General features: G+C 36.1%; 1 protein-coding gene across 2 annotated transcripts in view; it reads right to left on the bottom strand.

Annotated features, from left to right (window-relative positions):
- LOC149803516 (tyrosine--tRNA ligase, mitochondrial-like) overlaps positions 1-10,476 on the bottom strand; it is a 42,672-nt gene extending 32,196 nt beyond the window's left edge. Inside the window, exons 1-4 of one of the 2 annotated variants that reach the window (XM_089953263.1) lie at positions 10,396-10,476; positions 4,708-4,873; positions 3,777-3,924; positions 2,891-3,069 (exon numbers count right to left, since the gene is read on the bottom strand). In XM_089953263.1, the coding sequence (XP_089809389.1) occupies positions 2,891-3,069; positions 3,777-3,924; positions 4,708-4,871 (491 nt within the window). In that variant the 5' untranslated portion in view covers positions 4,872-4,873; positions 10,396-10,476. Of the gene's footprint in view, positions 1-2,890; positions 3,070-3,776; positions 3,925-4,707; positions 4,874-10,319 lie in introns of both variants that reach the window. The other variant, XM_089953262.1, reaches the window with a different exon arrangement.
- Positions 10,477-18,287: the final 7,811 nt, after the last annotated feature.

Below are 18,287 nucleotides of genomic sequence, written 5' to 3'. Positions count from 1 at the left end.
TAGGTCAACTATTATTACCTATTCACATTGTTTACGTCTTAAATAAAAAAGAAACTCTGAACTCTATACTGGACAACTTTACAGTAGCATGTAATAGAATTTAAAAAATTTTAACATCACTACATTAATACCAGATATATTTCATTGTGTGGTACCAAAAACATAATAAAGTGTGACCCCGCTATAAGACAGTAGTTGGGAGCCATAGAACCCGACCGTGTTATAAGCAACCAGGTCACTTAGCTAAAGAAAATGATGCATATACCCCAAAACAATTAAGGGGGGGGGTGTGTACAAATTGCGGGCGATAAAATACGTGCTTCATCGGCAGTTACCATCTTATGTCACTGCATATTAAATGTGAAATACACCTGTAGTGAAAACAGAGAAGGCATATATATTTTAATTTCTTTAGAGAACCACGAATTGGTACATATACCTATATACTGTTTATATATACATGTTAATGTATAGCTTGAATAGAGTATCAACACCATGTACTCACCCGCAAATCTCATCACATACATTGAATCCACAATACAAGTAATTCCATCGAAAATATGCAAACACACAGATTTAAAATATTCAATAATTTTGTCACAGGTCATATAGGTCTGAATTCAGTGGAAAATCATAGCACAATCACGTAACGAATGACGAAGCCCATTTACTTTTCAGTACCTCCCAAGTTGGTAGTAGTTTGCATTTTAAGCTGCCATTGGTAGCGTTCGTAAGCATAAATTTTTTTCCCTGCGAAAAGGAAACTTTCACAGCACAGTTAATGTGTTCCAGTCATATTGGCAAATGCAAAAATCCATCAGATTCCATTGCTTTTATTTAAGTTTGGTACTGACTTCCTTTTGAAGAAAGGTTCTTTGTTTTTATTAAGTTGACTTTTATTGATGAAGGGTGCATGCGTTATTGAAGTCACCACTAAAGTGCAGCTTTGGAGAACCAAAAAATGCCCGTTTCTTATTGTGGCAGCAACATCAAATAACTGTACTGCATGATTGAGATGGATTTTTTTTCTCCATTTGCTTATTATGTTTTCATAACAACTGGTGCTTCAAAGGTAATGTTTCCTTTGAAATTTCAGCAAACTATTTTATATGGGTACATTTTTAAAAAGGAACTGGCCATTGTTTGGTCTGTTCTAGTTACTGTTTCTCCCTGCCTATTGAATAGACCAACAAGTAAGTTTTTTATTTACAATTGTATTAGTGGAGTGATGCTGCCTTCCACGCATATGTCAGAAATTTAACAAAGGGTCAACAGATGATAGAGATGCAGGTGTTCTGGCCTGATGATAAGGATAATTACAGAAAATGTGAGTGTTCTCAAGGATTTAATTCTGAGTGAAAAGAAGAGGAATTTTACTTACCATCCACATACAAATGTCAGTCTATGTAAATATATTAATGACTAGCGAGTGGCAGAAAGTCAACGAAAGATAGATTACGAGTTAATGCCTCGCCCAGTTGATCTCTGTTACCACAAATGTCAACAACAAAAAAAGCAGAAATCTCACAACATACAGTACTCATGTCAAGATAAGTGGATTATGATATAACAATGCACTGTTTAGATGGTTTGTCAATATGGACAAAGAATGTGTTTATGTAACAATAGATAAATTTCAGTGCATTTTTATCATGTTTGCAGCTTACTTTCATCACGCCTCTGAATTTCTCCACTCCAAACCAATGGTTCTATATACATGTTTAAACAGCCAACAATCGCCAATAAATTAAAAAATTGCCAGATGGTATATTTTGCTGCCAATAAGGAAAAACTCCAAGTTTGTGACAATAGCGAAGTCCTACGCGATCCCAGAATAAACTTTTTACACATTATTTTTTCATTCTTTTAAGAAGAAAAACCTATTTTTCATGTACAAGAAAAATAAATATAAAATTTAAGAAGCCATGCCAGGGTCTTCTAGTATTATTCATACGTGATCTCTTTCCCAAAATGATAACAAACTTGTTATGTTTTTGTCGTACTTTCAAGAAAGATTTTTTTTTTCATGTACGAGAAAAGTACATGTGTATGAAATTTCAGGAGCCACACCAGGACCATATTATATCCGAATTTGTGTTATAACGGAGCATACTATTGCAGGGCACACTGTATTTTAATGAGTGGCAAAGCCATGAATTAAAATACATAGCTTTTGGTACCACAAGATGAAATATATACAGTATTAACATAGGAAATAAAATTTTCTTTTTATTATATACCAGACTTGCTCAGAATTAAAGTTTAGAAGATTAAAATCACTCTTCAGCACAACACATTCTCCACCCCCTTTTTGTAAGCTCATGACACTTTCATAGCCTGATCATTTAAAATATATGTGCTGTTGGATTTGGTGAACCTAATATGTCACAAAAAAATACATTTTTTTTCATTTTCTATACTACTTGACCCTATCGGAAAACAATCCAAGTCCAAATCAGCAATGCACCACAGCGGGTTTGTCACTGTTCTCAAGTAAAGGGAAATAACTTCACAGATACAAAAACAGCGTCTTTTCAATTATTTTATCAAAGATTAATTTCCATGTCTGAAATGCAAGGCAGTTTCTATTTATTTGTTCCAGCTCAAAAATTACTAATTTTTGTTGTTCAACTTTCGTAGACATAAAAAATCAAGCATCATATGGCATGATGGGAAATCTTATATTTTCACAAGCAAATATATAATTATATATTTTTCACATGTGGAAATATAGGAATGATAAAAATATGAACATTATTTCACAAGTAAGTCTCCATCTTTTACAATTAAGTGTAAAATAAAATATATTATAAGTTACATTTTTCCTTTATTACCCTCAAAGCAGCAAGATAAAGGTATATAAAAAAAAACTATGATTTGTAATACTTACCTCAGGTGCTGTAGTTTCTTAGATGAATTATTCCATACATACTGTTCATGATTTGCAAAGATTCTTTTCAGATTCTCACTTATGCCTAAAACATTCTTCTCAATTGTCTCAGCATCAATGGGTTCTCGATCTTTTGTCTTACCAGAGGGATCTCCAATGGCTGCAGTTGCACCACCTACCTGCAGAATGAAACTGATCCATGATCTAAAAGGCTAACCATTATACTATAGTTGGGGGGGGGGGGGTCAAAAAAAATTCTAAACACATGGACATTTTAACAAAATTCAAAATGATTTTTATTTTCATGAAGTGCTTCAAAGTTAAAAGGGACATTTGAAGTTAAGTGTCTCCATTTAAAAGTGTTTTGGTAATTACTTATGGAAACCAAATTTTGCTTGATACCAATAACTTTACATTTAAACTTATTACAAAGACACAATTCATGTATATTTTATGCCTCAGCGAATAGTTGAACATAATGAATTCTTCAGACTGACTCAAGAGACGTAGCTTGTGCCCCTGCTAAAAAATTGTGTATATCAAGCCAAAGAATCTTTGAAAAAGGTCTTAAATCTGCAGCAAAGCTAAAAACATACAAGGATCAAATAAATCCTGTAACGAAAGAAAATACAAATAGTAAGCAGAAAATGACTTTATTGAATCAATCTGGGATAAAATATTTTTTAAAATTTTGAATTCAAGTGTCAATTCTGATAATTATTTCAGGATTTTCTTCACAATGATTCTTCTGCTTCTACATAGCACACTAAAATGGCATGAAATGATCTGCAAGAGTTGTATTTGGGAATCGGAAGCTTATGCTTGACTATTATACTGCTCAAGTTCCAAGTAAGGGACCAAAGTGCTAACATGATTTACCACTTACAACAGCTATGGGACTGTGCCCTGCTCTCTGACAGTGAATTAGAGCAATGATAGCCAGTAAGTTTCCAACATGAAGACTGTTGGCTGTCGGATCAAAACCACAGTAAACTGTTTGGGGTGATGAAACAACACGAGTAAGTTCTGGAGCCCTGTAAAAGAAAAGTTCTACTTTGAACAAGAAATACTTTCATTATTCAGGGTCATCTCTGAAATCAAAGAAAAATATTTAGCAGTCTACCAAGACATCTGTTTGGTTCCAATTATTGACAATGTCTCCACTGTTTATGCATAGTTCTTCTAAAATCTGTACCTATAATTATGTACTCTATTACTTATTTTGTTCTTTAAATCTATATATTTTTAACTCGTTCTCAGTGTACTGTACTAAAAGAAATAGCGAAAATGTTACCAATGCATCTTATGTCTTCCTAAACAATCTCAATTTCTTCAAATATCTTTTTCTTTAGAAACAATGCTTTGTTTTTGCTTTTTTTTAGCAAACAGCAATTCCAAACATTTTAGAGCATCTGAAAATAATAACAGGTTACAAAGTATTTGTTTTTCATTGACTTTGAAGACTTTTCAAATGTGAACAAAATCAAGGCAAGATGAAAATCTGAAAAATTATTAAACAAGAATTAACTAAGGACTATTCTCAGATTGAAACTTTTAAGGGGAGTCCATCCACCCTTCACTGAACGAAAAACAAGAAGCACTTTCTAAATGGGGAGGGGGATTTACTTCTACAAAGATGGGGCTTGCTAATGTGAGATTTCTGCAAATTCTGTTAAATATTTGGCATGATAGTTTTTAGAAACTATCACGAATCATGCAATCATGCTTTGTGAACTAGACCCAATTATCTTTAATGCTAGGGCAAACTCTCTGTTTTCAAACGAGAATAACAAAATGATTCAGAGTGTTCATCTCACCATTCCTCTGGATGCATGGACTGGAATACCCCTCGATTCTTTAGTTGCAAGAGATCTCTGTATATTGCAGCCTTGGATAACTTTCTAACCTGCACTTTGCACAGACATCTTCCTCCAACAACAGCCCGAGTAAACGCTGTTAGTATCAGCTTATTATGCAACATAACTGAAATAAAAATATTGACTGCAGGTTTCGAGATATTCATTGTCTGGCAGTCCGTGGGCAAGAAAAACTTTTGTCATTTCCCCAGAAATACAGCTTCCAGATTAGTAACAAACTCAGCAAATCAGATTCCAGATCACCTCGCATGGGTCTTACTCATAGCTGAACTCACAAGATTTCCATGATATAAGCAAATATTTTGAGTTTGATCAAAATCAGATCAGAAATCTGGCCTCTAGTGTGGTAACTAGGTCAGCCAATCATGCAAGATTAATGCAATCAAACTTGGAATACGGGTTTATATCAAAATCTCAGATAAGTTTCATAATGTACACTATCAATGCATGTTAATGAGGTTATCTTGGATCTGTCATTTAACCTTTTTGGCTGCAGAAGAGTCAACTGCTTTTTCCAAGTCCCAAAAACTCAATTTTTGTAAGCCATTGAATACATTTTTCCTTGCTGATTGTCAACATTCTTTCTCCCAGTCTCTCCAACCAAAAGTCTATCATCATGCTCTTTTACAACTGAAATTTACATCAAGGATAACTTGAAAAACAACCAGTGGATGTGAAGTTTCTGTTCCAAATAGTACAATTCAATGTCTATCAATTACACAAGACTCTGTCCTCACAGCACAATTTTCAATGCAAGTACTTGCCTAGATTTTTCCAATTATTGGTATCCTGAGTAGTTTTGTTTCTCCAGTGTTCTCCCCAGGGACCTTTACCACAGCAGCACTAATAAGCTAACATTTTGGCTTGCTATGCTTTAGAACCCACCAATATACTATGCATCAATGCCAATACACTTTTTATTTCCCACTATCCTTTAAAAATTAATCTGCTAAAAAAACATCCAAGCACATAATTCAAAGTCCTAGCACTCACAATTATACACATGACACCTGATTCTATCCTCTTGTTTGATAATCCAGGATAATTATTCACTCATTTAGCCAAATATCTTTTGTATCTGCTTTGACCCAACTGTTGGTGCTCAACCTTTGATGCTGGTTTTGTCTTTCTACTGTCCTAATCATGTGATCAGCTAGATATGATGGAGTCTGCTGTGTGTATAATAGGCTATATATTTCAGTCAGTTCCACAACCAACTTTAAAACGTACACATTTTACTTTTTAAGTTAAACAAATTCTAAACACACATTCTGAAAACACCACCTTCAAGAAACATAAAATTGCCCAGTGCTCTTGGCTGCAAAGATAAGAGATTGGTGTCTCCAATGGTGGTTCTGACACAGACATTGGGACTTCCCCAAAAAATGAACATAAGAATCACATGACAGGTTTTAACACTGAATGGTGAATGGAAGACTTCGTATCTTTGGGTGGAAACTGCTGGATAGATTAGGAAGTTTTTCATACTGCTGACTTTTGGTCCGGATTTACTTAACAGTACATGTAATTACCAACGAGTCATGGAATGGGGGTAGAGATAAAATTGCTAATGTACTCGTTAAGAACATTTTGTTTTTATAATAGTGGTGTAAGTAGTAGTTGTTGTAGTTGTGATTGTTGTTATTCTTTTCTTTTATTTAGAACGTGTTACAAGAAAATTTTTTTAAAGAATATTGCATCTTGCTCTTGTATTTACAAAGTGAACTCTGGGTAAGAAAACAGAATAGTGTGTGCTGCCCAATAAATTTCTCTTTTCTGTCTATTCAAAAACAGCAGCATTTTTTCCTTCCAGGATATCCCTAAGTTCAAAGACTAACGAGCTTTAACAACAGGTCATATTGAAGCTTATAATAAAGAATACTACTTAAATATGTGTACTTTTTTTTACACTTCACTGATATAAAGTTTTTTTCAGTTTTATTATGATAACGCACATTTTCCAAAACATTTTATGACCCTACTGTGCACTTATCCCTATGCTAGGGTTGGTCACTGTTCTCCACATGTAATTAAAAATTTTGTTAACTCTTTTTAACATAATGATCACCTTTGTCTTAAGACCTTCCCATATGCTTTTACAAGTAATGTTGCCACTTTAGCTCCAATTTTTAGTCTTCAACTCTACCAGGAAACTGACATTGTTCTGTTTCTTGGTTCTCTTTGGTTCACTTTTTCTTTTTCTGACCATCTTCATTTTGCACAGTTTAGCAAAAGGTTCAAATATATAACATGTTTTTTACATTTTTTCACATGCATGATATTCTCTATCTTTGCCATAATATCTTCACTTGTCATACTTGTAGCAGGATTCATCTTCTTTCTTACTCTAGTTTTCTGTTTCATTCATATTTCTTGTAGTTGTATTTCAGCTTTTGTTTCAATTGCATAATAAGTTGTTAAACAATTGACCAACTGTTTCAAACCCTCTTGTTTCATTGCTTAAACTTTTGTCTTACAAAATAGGATAACTTCTTGAAGTGAGTCAAAATATTCAAACAATTTTTATATTGGAGTTCTAAAATTGTTGTCTTCCACTGTTCCAACTAAAATTTTAAAACATTTTGTATATCCATGTCTTGTGCAATGGAGGTCACATTTCTGCTTGTTATCACTAATGCCTTTTGCAAGCACAAAAAATTCAAAAGCAATCTTGCAATGTTTCCATTCAGTTGCAATCTCAATGTGGTTTCCTTGGAATCTATTGCTAAATGCCACCAATTTAAAATATTCCTGCCACTTTCATCACAGAAAATACAATGAAGGGTTGCAGTTAATATCCTTGTCACACTAATTGTTGTGTTTTGTCCAAAGACCTATTTGATGACAGATTTAACTATCAAATTAAATTACAGGTTTAATCAGAAGGTCTGCATTTCCCAAACCCCATGACAGGGAAGCTACTCTTACCAACTTAATGTAATACAAAGGGAAACAATATTTATATTTTACATCATTTATTCTTTTTCACAAGCATAGTTACACAAGCAGAAATCAGAATCTTCAAGGCAAAAATCTGTCATCAAAGCACCAGTCCTAAACTTTAAATTGCTAAATATGTTCTTTATCTTTAAATGAATCGTCATCCGAAAATATTCATCATCGTTGTGATAATGCAGAATATTATAAAAATTGTAAATGATATGTTACCAGAAATACTGTCAGTGACATTAGAGTTTGCAAAATTCTCCAGCATTTCATTTCTGAGCCTACAACATATAATTTTGGTTCACCAGTACCCAGTGATTTTATTAAGCACCAAAATTTGTAAACTGTGAGAGATGTAAAAAATAAATATTTTTGATTACATTTCAGGCTTTCTTTTGTTCTATATAACTCTAATGTAAAATAAAGGTTCTGGGCATATTTGCAAGCCAGTAAACAGATTTCAATATGGCCACCCTCTTTGCTGCTAAGAACTTAAGAGTTCATAAGTGCCTGGTGCAGTAATACAGATGGGCAAGTTGTCCAACATCAGACTTAATCCTTAATATGCTATACATGTCACCAAAAGACCTATCAACTGAATGTGACTCAGGAGTGACAAGAAATGATTGTGACTAAATACAGTCAATGTGTTGCATACAGAACTATCTGCAATAACTGCAGTTCTATGAATCCATGAGATCAGACCCACAATCCACCCATCAATATTAATGTTTTGGGGGCTGATTTATCAGACCAAAGTACCATATTTATTTGCTTACAAGATGAGTCCAAATGCAAACTGCACAAACCCAGATTTGTAGTTGCATAATGTGCCAGCACATCTGGCACAGGTCATGTAGGGTGTTGTTTTGCTATATGTGTCATTTTTGAGAATCTGATTCCACATACCTTTCGATGATGATTATTCTGTTGACTATGCTTGTTCATCAATAAATATTCCTTGCAATATTGTAATATAATCACCCCAGGAAATACATGTGACAAAATTAGTGTGTAAGTACCTGAACATATTTACACAAGGCTAGTCAAGAGGTATGATCCATTGTAAACCAGACTGAATATTACCTGTTTTGATGTCACAATGAAGATGCTGCACATGGATAAAGATATGAATTGCAACTGCCCTTTTAAAAACCTCAGATGTAAAAAATAGCCATACTGAACTGCCCTCAAGTCCACATTTGTAATTATTAACAGAAATGTAAGCAATCATTTAAGGCTATATTAGAACTGAATGATCAATTTTTTTAAAAAGTTGCTGGAATAACATTGAAAATCAAAAGTGAAGATATTTCGTTGATTGCTGAAACACTGTTCAGTGTTATTTTCATCATCTATCAGAAATTGGAAGAATGCAGGTCATTACATAATAAGGAATGTACAGACTCTGATCAAATAATATCTGTATTGACTTTTTAACAAAACTTTATATTTTATCTAAGATCAACAAGGGTGTCTAGATGTTGACATACACTTTAAACCAGAAATGGCAAAACAATTATATGAAAATGAACCCAGTATGGTAGCATCCTATAATATTATGAGTTCTATGGTATCACTGTATTCAAATTTTTCTGTATTTTTCTGCATAGCGCCATCCATCATGTATTTATTTTATATACACTACATGACCATAAGTTACTACTTATGCATCACCAGTTGATTTCGGAAAATTTCAGGATGGCTAACAAAAGTAAACTGTTTAAAATTACACCCATGAATATCAAAATAATGGCCATGCCACATATTCTCAGACATATTTTCTTTAAAATCGCTATCACTGTAACAAATACGTTAACCAAAGTTTGTCTTCTGATAATGTCCAGTGATGTTAAGCAAGAGTTATTTCACATGATTACCATATTTGTCAAGAACCAAAAACTGAATCTATGGTAACTAATAAGAGTCAAATTATGGACAATTGCCGTTTTCTGTTGGATTTCACAATTGACAAGTGTTGACTTTACAACTTTTGTTGTACACTATTTGGATGTTGGATGGCAAAAATAGCAAAATGAGTGACATGGAAGTAGCATCCAGTTTTAAGCTGATTACACTTTGTGCAACACATACATCAAGTTCTCGACATTAGGACAAGTATATACCATCATAAAAAGGTTTCTTCTCTGTATTACCACATCAAAGCACCCCCCCCCCCTTGCATTGTCTGGAATCTACATGTTGTCTGTTTATCGACTGTTTCCCGCAGTCATCTGATTTAAACTGGAAATTAACTCATTTTAACAAAATGAAAAGACAACAAATATACATATAATATTTTGAAGGTCAGCATTTTTATTTACTTATTCGCCGATCGCAAACTTTAAGACCCATGAGACCATATGAATCCGGTATGGAGTCAAGAGTTAAATTTGCGTCACAACCTAATAGGAGACACGTGTTTTATACTTATTACTGGTCACTATACTTGGCCAAAGACAGCAACTGGGATGATACTGAAAACTGGTATCTACCGAAAACAGGTACCACTCTCACGTAAGAGCTTTGATAGCACCCATTCAGATAATTGTATGTTGGAGAAATTCAAATACTTATATTGTCAGAAGCTCACAAATTGCATATACCTTCAAGCATGTCATATTATTTTGTGTATCTACGAAATAAGACACTGCATGATAAAAAGTAATCAGTGTAAATTACGGTCCGAGGTAACGACCTCCAGTACTCATCCTAAACAGTACCGGGCATAGTTCAGTCTTGTACCCAGACCGTCAATTTGATACGATCAAGGTACCAGACTGGGATTAATTTCGCATTATAGCCAATCAGGAAACGTTTACCATTTGATCCTTTTTATAGTCCTTAACCTAAGAGAAAGCTCACTTTCTGAAATTTTGTTTACATTCAGTTGATCAGATTTGTCGCTCAAGCATTATGTACTTTGTGCTATTGAATACGTCTTTATATCGCAAAATACGGCCAAGTTTCACAAACTATAAGTTTCGGGTTTTTTCCTTTAAGTTTTTTGGGTTGTGTGTGTGTGTGTGTGAAACCATCACTTCTATTTTGGCATTATGAGATTGCGAAGTACACGTAAGATTTACTTACCTCCGAAATTAAAAGCTTTTTCACAACATATAAAACTAGGATTAGACCACGGAACTGCTCCAATAAGCATTGGCAATTTTGCATTATACAAAAATAAATATTAATACACATTTTTTAAAACAAAAGAAAAGAGAAATACTTTGTTTAAAATTACTTCCAACAGCTGCATTAGAATGAGCTCAGTATGCAAATTAACAAAGTAATGGGGCTACGTTTTGGAACTAATCTGTTGCTCTTAGAATACAGACGCGTCCTTAGCGATGGTTGGCGTAAGGATGATATCCAAATTGGATAGTAAATCGCCAGATAGCAGAATCGCTTTTTTTGGCGGATATGGCGCAGAGTGTCTAGTTCCAATGATTTAGTTAAGCGTGATATTCTTTGTATTAATTCGTCTTTTGAATTGTAGCATACAGTCTATCGTTTAATTGATTAGTTCACCTGTTGCATCCCATAATTTCACACAAGTAATATTAATAAAGTAAAAACTCACGTTATAAACAAGATATAGATAACTGAATGAACGCCGAGTTCAAACAATATTTAAAGTGGTATTAAAAAGTGAAATCTACTTCATAACAGCTCTACCATTTTCCCAATTAGTGCTTCCAGCATACCGATAAATTAACCCGTCACCTATAATAATATTGACTGACTGTTTAGGGGCTGGTATCGCATATTCATTAAAACCTGCACAAATCTGCTGATACTCTTGTCTGCACCCATCGATGTAGATTTTATACACTTACTGATATTATTCGCGGCCGCTGAGCTACCGTCGGCTTAAGGGTTCCTTGGCAATATGTACATACTATTTCCGGATCAAATCCTATGTTATGCGACTTGTAAATCCACGTGGAAGAACACAAGCCTTTGCCCTGTGGCCTTTTTTAATTTCGCGCTAAATATGGCTATTACCAAATACCGGTTCGTGTTTAAACTGTACGCAGGTGTGTTCAGGAAAGACTTGCGTTCAGCAAAATTGCATATTTTAATAAACAGGTGACATCATATCCACATATCTTCCACCAGTATTAACACAGATTTGGGGGCTGATTTTTTTTAACTATGCTTCCAGATGAATACTACACGAGTAACAGTTCAGACAATTCATGCATTACAAGAAGTAGACTTGATATTTCAGACATTACTCAAAGGAGACTTACCAGGTGAAGACTACTTAAGGGACCTTTCACACACTACTCCACATAAATTTACTAGGAATATTCAGTGACTATTCAGAAATTATTCCCAGTAGACTTGCTAGGTGAGGTCAACGTCAAAGATATCTCAGACATTACTCCAAGTAGACTTACCAGGCAGAGACTATTTCTAGACTTACCAGGCAGAGACTATTTCAGGGACAGTTCAGACATTACTCCATGTAGACTTCTCGATGGGGGTTATTTCGAGGACAAGTAAGACAATACTCCATGTCAACTTGCTAGGTGATGACTGTTTCAGCCACAGTTCAGACAATACTTCAAGGACATTTCAGACATTACTCCAAGTAGATTTTACCAAGTAAAAACTACATTAAGGATAGTTCGGACATTATTCCCAATAGACTAAGCGAAAACTACATCAGGGACAGCTCACACACTACTCCAAGTACTAGGAACATTCATGGACTGTTCAAACATTATTCTAGTAGACTTCCCTGGTGAAGTCTACTTCAAAGAGTTTAGACATTACTACAAATAGATTTACAAGGCGGAGACTATTTCAGGAACAGCTCAGATATTACTCCATGTAGGCTTGCTCTGTGGAGACAACTTCTCTGACTCTTCAGACATTACATAAAGTAGACCTAATGAGTGAGGACTGTTACACTCACAGTTCAGACATTACTTCGCGACGACTTGTCAGTTCAGACATTACTCCAAGGATACTTATTCGGTTACCTATACTTCCGGCACAGTTTAAACATTGCTTCTAGGAGAATTACCAGGTCAGGACTACTTCTGGGACACTTCAGACATTACTTCAAGCAGACATTACTCCAAGGAAACTTACCAGGTGAAAATTACTTCAAGGACAGTTCAGACATTACTCCATGTGGACTTTCCAGGTGAAGAATACTTCTGGGACAGTTCAAACATTAATCGAAGAAGACATACCAGAAGAAGACGATTTCAGGGATAATTCAGACATTACTTCAAGGAGACTTGCTAGGCGAAGACTACGAGAGAGAGAGAGAGAGAGAGAGAGAGAGAGAGAGAGTGTGTGTTAAGACACGTTTCCAAGAAGACTTACTAGGTGAAGACTATAGTTCAGGCACAACCCCAAGTAATATTGCTAAGGCGTTACCCCAGCTAACACTGAAGGTAAAGGTTACTTCAGGACCATGTTAGACATTCAATTTCATTAGTCTGCTAGAGGCACAATAGCACTAAAGTAAGAGTTTAGGGATTGTCAATAGAAAAAGCTATGGAACGGCCATTTAATGGGGGTTGGGTGGTATGGGATTTTGTTTGGGGAACATTCCACTCCTTTGATGTCTTAAAAACATTCTTGCTCTGTTTTGTACAGAGAAAGAACTACTTATATCCACCGTATAAGTTGACAAAATTATATTTAGTTAGAGGAAAACATATCCTGCTTTGGAAGTCCATGCTTCCCCACCCAATCACCCCACTCACCGTTGCAGACAATTTAAAGGTCGATTTCTTACTAAGTGAAAGCTCTTTCGGGCTTAATTTTGACATTTTTCATGGAAGTGACACAAGTTTAAGATTTCCATATTTTCTGGGAGAGAAATTTGTTAATTACTCCAATTAGAGATAAAGAGTTTTGATTGCGTGAGGGAACACATTCATATGCTGTACATGTACTTCATGTTGTAAAGATCACGTTTAGCTGATTAAAATTTCTTTTTGGTTTCGTCTGTACACATTAACAAAATGAAACTGTTGACTTCTGACAACATGTACATTTTCATCTTCATTTAAATAATTTCGGGATATTTCTCATAGAGTAGATTAGAGTAACGGGTATGCTGAAGATCTGTCACAAAGTAGTGTGCACCTGGTAAGTATCATTTGAGTAATGTCTGAACAGTTCCTTAAATAGTCTTCGTCTGGTTATGTCTAGTAGTATAGTGGGATACCGTAAGGACTATGGAACTTTAATGTTAACCTAGGGGGTTTGTACCATAGGGACAATGGGAATTTAACATGAAAAATTTTAACATGGGTGGGACTATAGAGGGACAATGGATTGGGACTGTCTAGGGACAATGGGAATTTAACATGGTGGCACTGTCTAGGGACAATGGAAATTTAACATGGTGGGACTGTCTAGGGACAATGGAAATTGAACATGGTGGGACTGTCTAGGGACAATGGAAATTTAACATGGGAGATTTATATAACACAGATACAACAGACATATTTTTTATAAAAAAATTTGAAGGGGTTAGGCAAGAAAGTAGATTTCTTTTCGAGGCATATGAGGGCCCTGAAAAGGGCCTTTGGGCTTCTTCTTCTAATTTCTTCTTTTCCACCACCAACTTCTTATTCTCTCAACCACACTTTTTCTCTTCCATTTTTTTCGATTCTTCTTTTTTCTTATTCTCCTCCACCTCTTTCTTCCTCTTCTCATTTTCTTCTTCTTTTTCAATTTTTTCGTTCCAGGCCCTCGTCTGTTTTCTCTCTTCGTCATCCTCCTTCTCCTCCTTTTCTTCTTTAATCAGATCACTGATTATTACATTTAGTTTTCTTAATTTATTTACCTCCATCTTCACTCTATGCGGACTATACGAATAGCGATCCTCGTCCAGTTTCACTAACATTTCCTCTATCATCCCCAAATTGTCCAGTACTTCTTGCAATTTCATCATTTTCTTCATGTGGTTCGATGCCATTTTCGTTTTCGTTATTCCATAGAATGGCGCGAACGACGAGCGCTTTGAGATTTTATATCTAAAGCACGGACGTGAAAGAAAACATCCCCTATTTTTTCTCTTCTCATGTTATCTACTATCCACACAGAGGTGAGGAGACAAATAATTAACCACAATCTACTATCCACACATGCGGAGAAGCCAAATCCAACCCAAATCTACTATCCACACACGGGAAGCAGCAAAAATCAAACCGAAATATACTATCCACACACGGGAAGCAGCAAAAATCAAACCCAAATATACTATCCACACACAGGAAGCAGCCCCCCCCCAATAAACCTAAAATACTATCCACACACGCGAAGCAGCAATAACATTGCCATAATCTACTATCCACACACGGGAAGCAGCAAAAAACATTACCATAGTCTACTATCCACACACGCGAAGCAGTAAAAACATAACCCAAACATACCATCCACAAAGAAGCAAGGTTAAAAAAACCACACACTTTACTATCTACACAAACCTACGTGAGCGCTTACAAACCCCAATAATCTACCATCCACACAAACGTACGTGAGCGCTTACAAACACAAATACACATATACACACACACAATCAAATCAGGAAAGGAGTAAGTGTTTATAATCACAGTACTCCACATACACACGAATTGGCAACTTGAATAGTTTCTTTTCTAGATTATTGGGGTAGCCCTGAAAATGGCTGTTTTGAAAAACTTCAATCCTCTCTTAGTGTTGGGGCCAGCGTGCTTCCAGCTCCAACTCTCAATCCCAGTCTTCTGTAACAAGTACTGTAAAGATTGGTAGCTGTTTCTTTATTCTTATGGGCTCGACATGGCAAATCGGTCTCATCATCAGTATTATATCCTTCTCCTTCTCCTCCTTCTTCTTCTCTTCTTTCTGCTCTTTTAACTTCATTTCCTCATCCTCCTCCATAGCTAATTCCTCTAGCAGCCGTCTGGCATTCTCCATATGCCATTGAAGCTCAATTATTTTTTCGACTCTGCTCATTTTTTCAATCTTGTCTGGTTGACAATGGGTAGCCAGACTAACGAGTGCTTCTTATATATACGTAAAGCACGGACGTGAAGGAAAACATCCCCAAAGACCTAAATCTTACATTACCTATATGATTACCCTAAACGCGCGGACCTAAAAGAAACACTCACTCACTTTTGTACTGACAATCACTATTTTAAATTTTTTTTTGACAAGACACTTAAAGAAAATGCTTATACGCGCACTTTCTAATCAAGATAAAGAAATGATGTGCTTATAGACGCACTTCTAATTTTTTTCTAACATACCATTGGCAATGGAATGTTATTTCTTTTCTAGAGTATGGGGTAGCCCTGAAAAGGGCTGTTTTTTGTGTGAACGAGGATCTATGGCAATCTTTTAGGATCTAAGATTGCGACCTCGTCTGGCAACAGGCTTTCCCACAGGATAGGGTCTACCTCTTCGGAAAGAGAAGGAGAACTCTTTGGTGTCGACACGGCAGTCGACAAAACCTCAATCTGCTTCCTGATGCTCTTGTTGCTGCTGCTCTCTTTGCTGATTCTGAAGTCTGTACTTCTCCGTTCTTCTTTCTCCTTCTTTATTTCCTCTCTGAAGAGCTCTTCTATCAGGTCTTCAGTGACTTTCAACATTCTAACATTGTCTATCTCTTCAGGTCTCGGTATTAGACTTGTCATGACCCGATGAAAATTCTCATAGGCTTCGTTCAACTTGCCTAATCTTGAGCACTTCTTCGTAGGAGGATGAGTCAACAATGGATGGTCAGACTGGAGACTACCCCGTTTTTAAGGTCAAAGCGCGGACGCGAAGGAAAACATCCCTACACGGTTTTCTAGTCGGAACGCTAAATTAGTGTCATGTGAGGGATAGAGAGAAGTCAAAGAGCATGAATCATGATGCCCATAGCAAAACAAATGACAAACGCATTTTGTTTAAAACACAACATTTTTTATTCCAATAACTCATAACTAACAATTCACAATTTTTTTTTAACATTAACCATTTAATTCAACTAACAATTTTTTTTCAACTAACTCTCTATTTTGGACATGGCTGACAAAGTTGTGACGAAATTGTGATTTCCACTGTTGAAAGTCATTGGGCCATTGTTGTACACTACGTTTCCTAGCTAAAGACAAAAGATAAGCATAATGGTCACAAAACCATCGATCTACTTTCTCATCGTTTCTAGAAGAATGACGATCAAAATAAGTCACTAAATGTTAAAAGGAATATCCCAGGCTGCGATGATACAGAAAATACACACAATATTGTCCACACACCAAGGAATCTGCGCCTTGTAATTTCACATTATTGAATCGTGTGGTCTGAGCATTTCTTCTCATAAGGTCAATGATATCGTCTTCCAAAGGGGGCAATCCATACGAATCGAAATATTCCACACATCCTTCTTGAGGAAAGTAGACGGCTACCCAGTGGGTTCCTGGGAGATGACTGTCGTCCGAGTTGATCACATAAACTTGATGGTCTTGAGGTTTGCGATGAGGGAGTTCATCTTTAGCACATACGACAGGATTCCAAGAAGCAGTGTGCGAACTGTGGTTCAAAAGGTAATAAAATTCCCAGGTATTCATTATTTGTGTTGTTTTTTTCTTCACAGGTGATAATAAGTGATCAATTCGATCCTGACTTTCTCTTGGAAAATGTCTGACAAGTAAAAGGCGTTTAGCTCCGACATTTTACCCTGGTCCAAGAGACTTTCGATGCGACGGATATCCAGAGGCGTTAATGGAGGACAAGAATATTTACGCAAGCCTTTATACCACTGATGCAACACGACTTCTTTCGAGATGAGACCCCAAGCTTCGTCCAGATACTCGTCCAATTTTTTTCTTGACTCAACATCAGACATTTATCGTGTTCAATTTGGCTGACGTGATCGTTGTGACATCCATAGCAATCTTCCTTGATCAATTCCTTAATTTTTTCTGCCAGGACTATAGCAAAACAGCCGACTAAATGTGCTTCTTGTTCTGGCCATCTGGACTTCATCATTATGACTTCTTCGTCTTTGTCTTGGGGTTCTTCTTTCACGGTCTCCTCACATTCCATTCCAAAGTTTCTCCACTAGGTAAAGAGGGATTCTTCCATGGCTTCTAATAGTCTAGAATGACTTCTCTCAAACTGTTGATTTATATCGTATTATCGAATTCGGCATACAGGATGACGTTCACCGTTTCGTCTCTGACTTTAGTTTGATTAAATTGATTTCCACACGAATCTGACCCGATTTTATAGGGTGAAAATGTCCTTCGTCGCTGCCTTGGTCGGGAGTGAAATCAAAAGCCCTCAACGCATAGCCTCCTGCATAATCCTCGTACGTAATGCCGTGACTGATGTTGGTTCCTAACTGTCCGGTGGCTTCGTACAGGGACAAGTACGATGTCAAGTAATTCTTCTGGGCAAAGTTAGGTTCGAAAGATCGGGTACACAAGGTCTTGCCATCGCGACTGACTTCAATCTTGGATACGTCGTAGTGATGAAACTCAAAAGGATTTTCGCTGTGGACTCCGTTGAAGGCTGAATTCTTGACGATGCCAATAATCAAACGCATGGGTAACTGTCCTTGGAAC

This window comes from Sinohyriopsis cumingii, chromosome 3 (assembly GCF_028554795.1).
Source record: "Sinohyriopsis cumingii isolate HCF-2022 chromosome 3, ASM2855479v2, whole genome shotgun sequence".
NCBI classification, from domain to species: Eukaryota; Metazoa; Mollusca; class Bivalvia; order Unionida; family Unionidae; genus Sinohyriopsis; species Sinohyriopsis cumingii.
The sequence above is the reverse complement of the archived record's forward strand: the minus strand, read 5'-3'. Positions and strand labels throughout refer to the sequence as shown.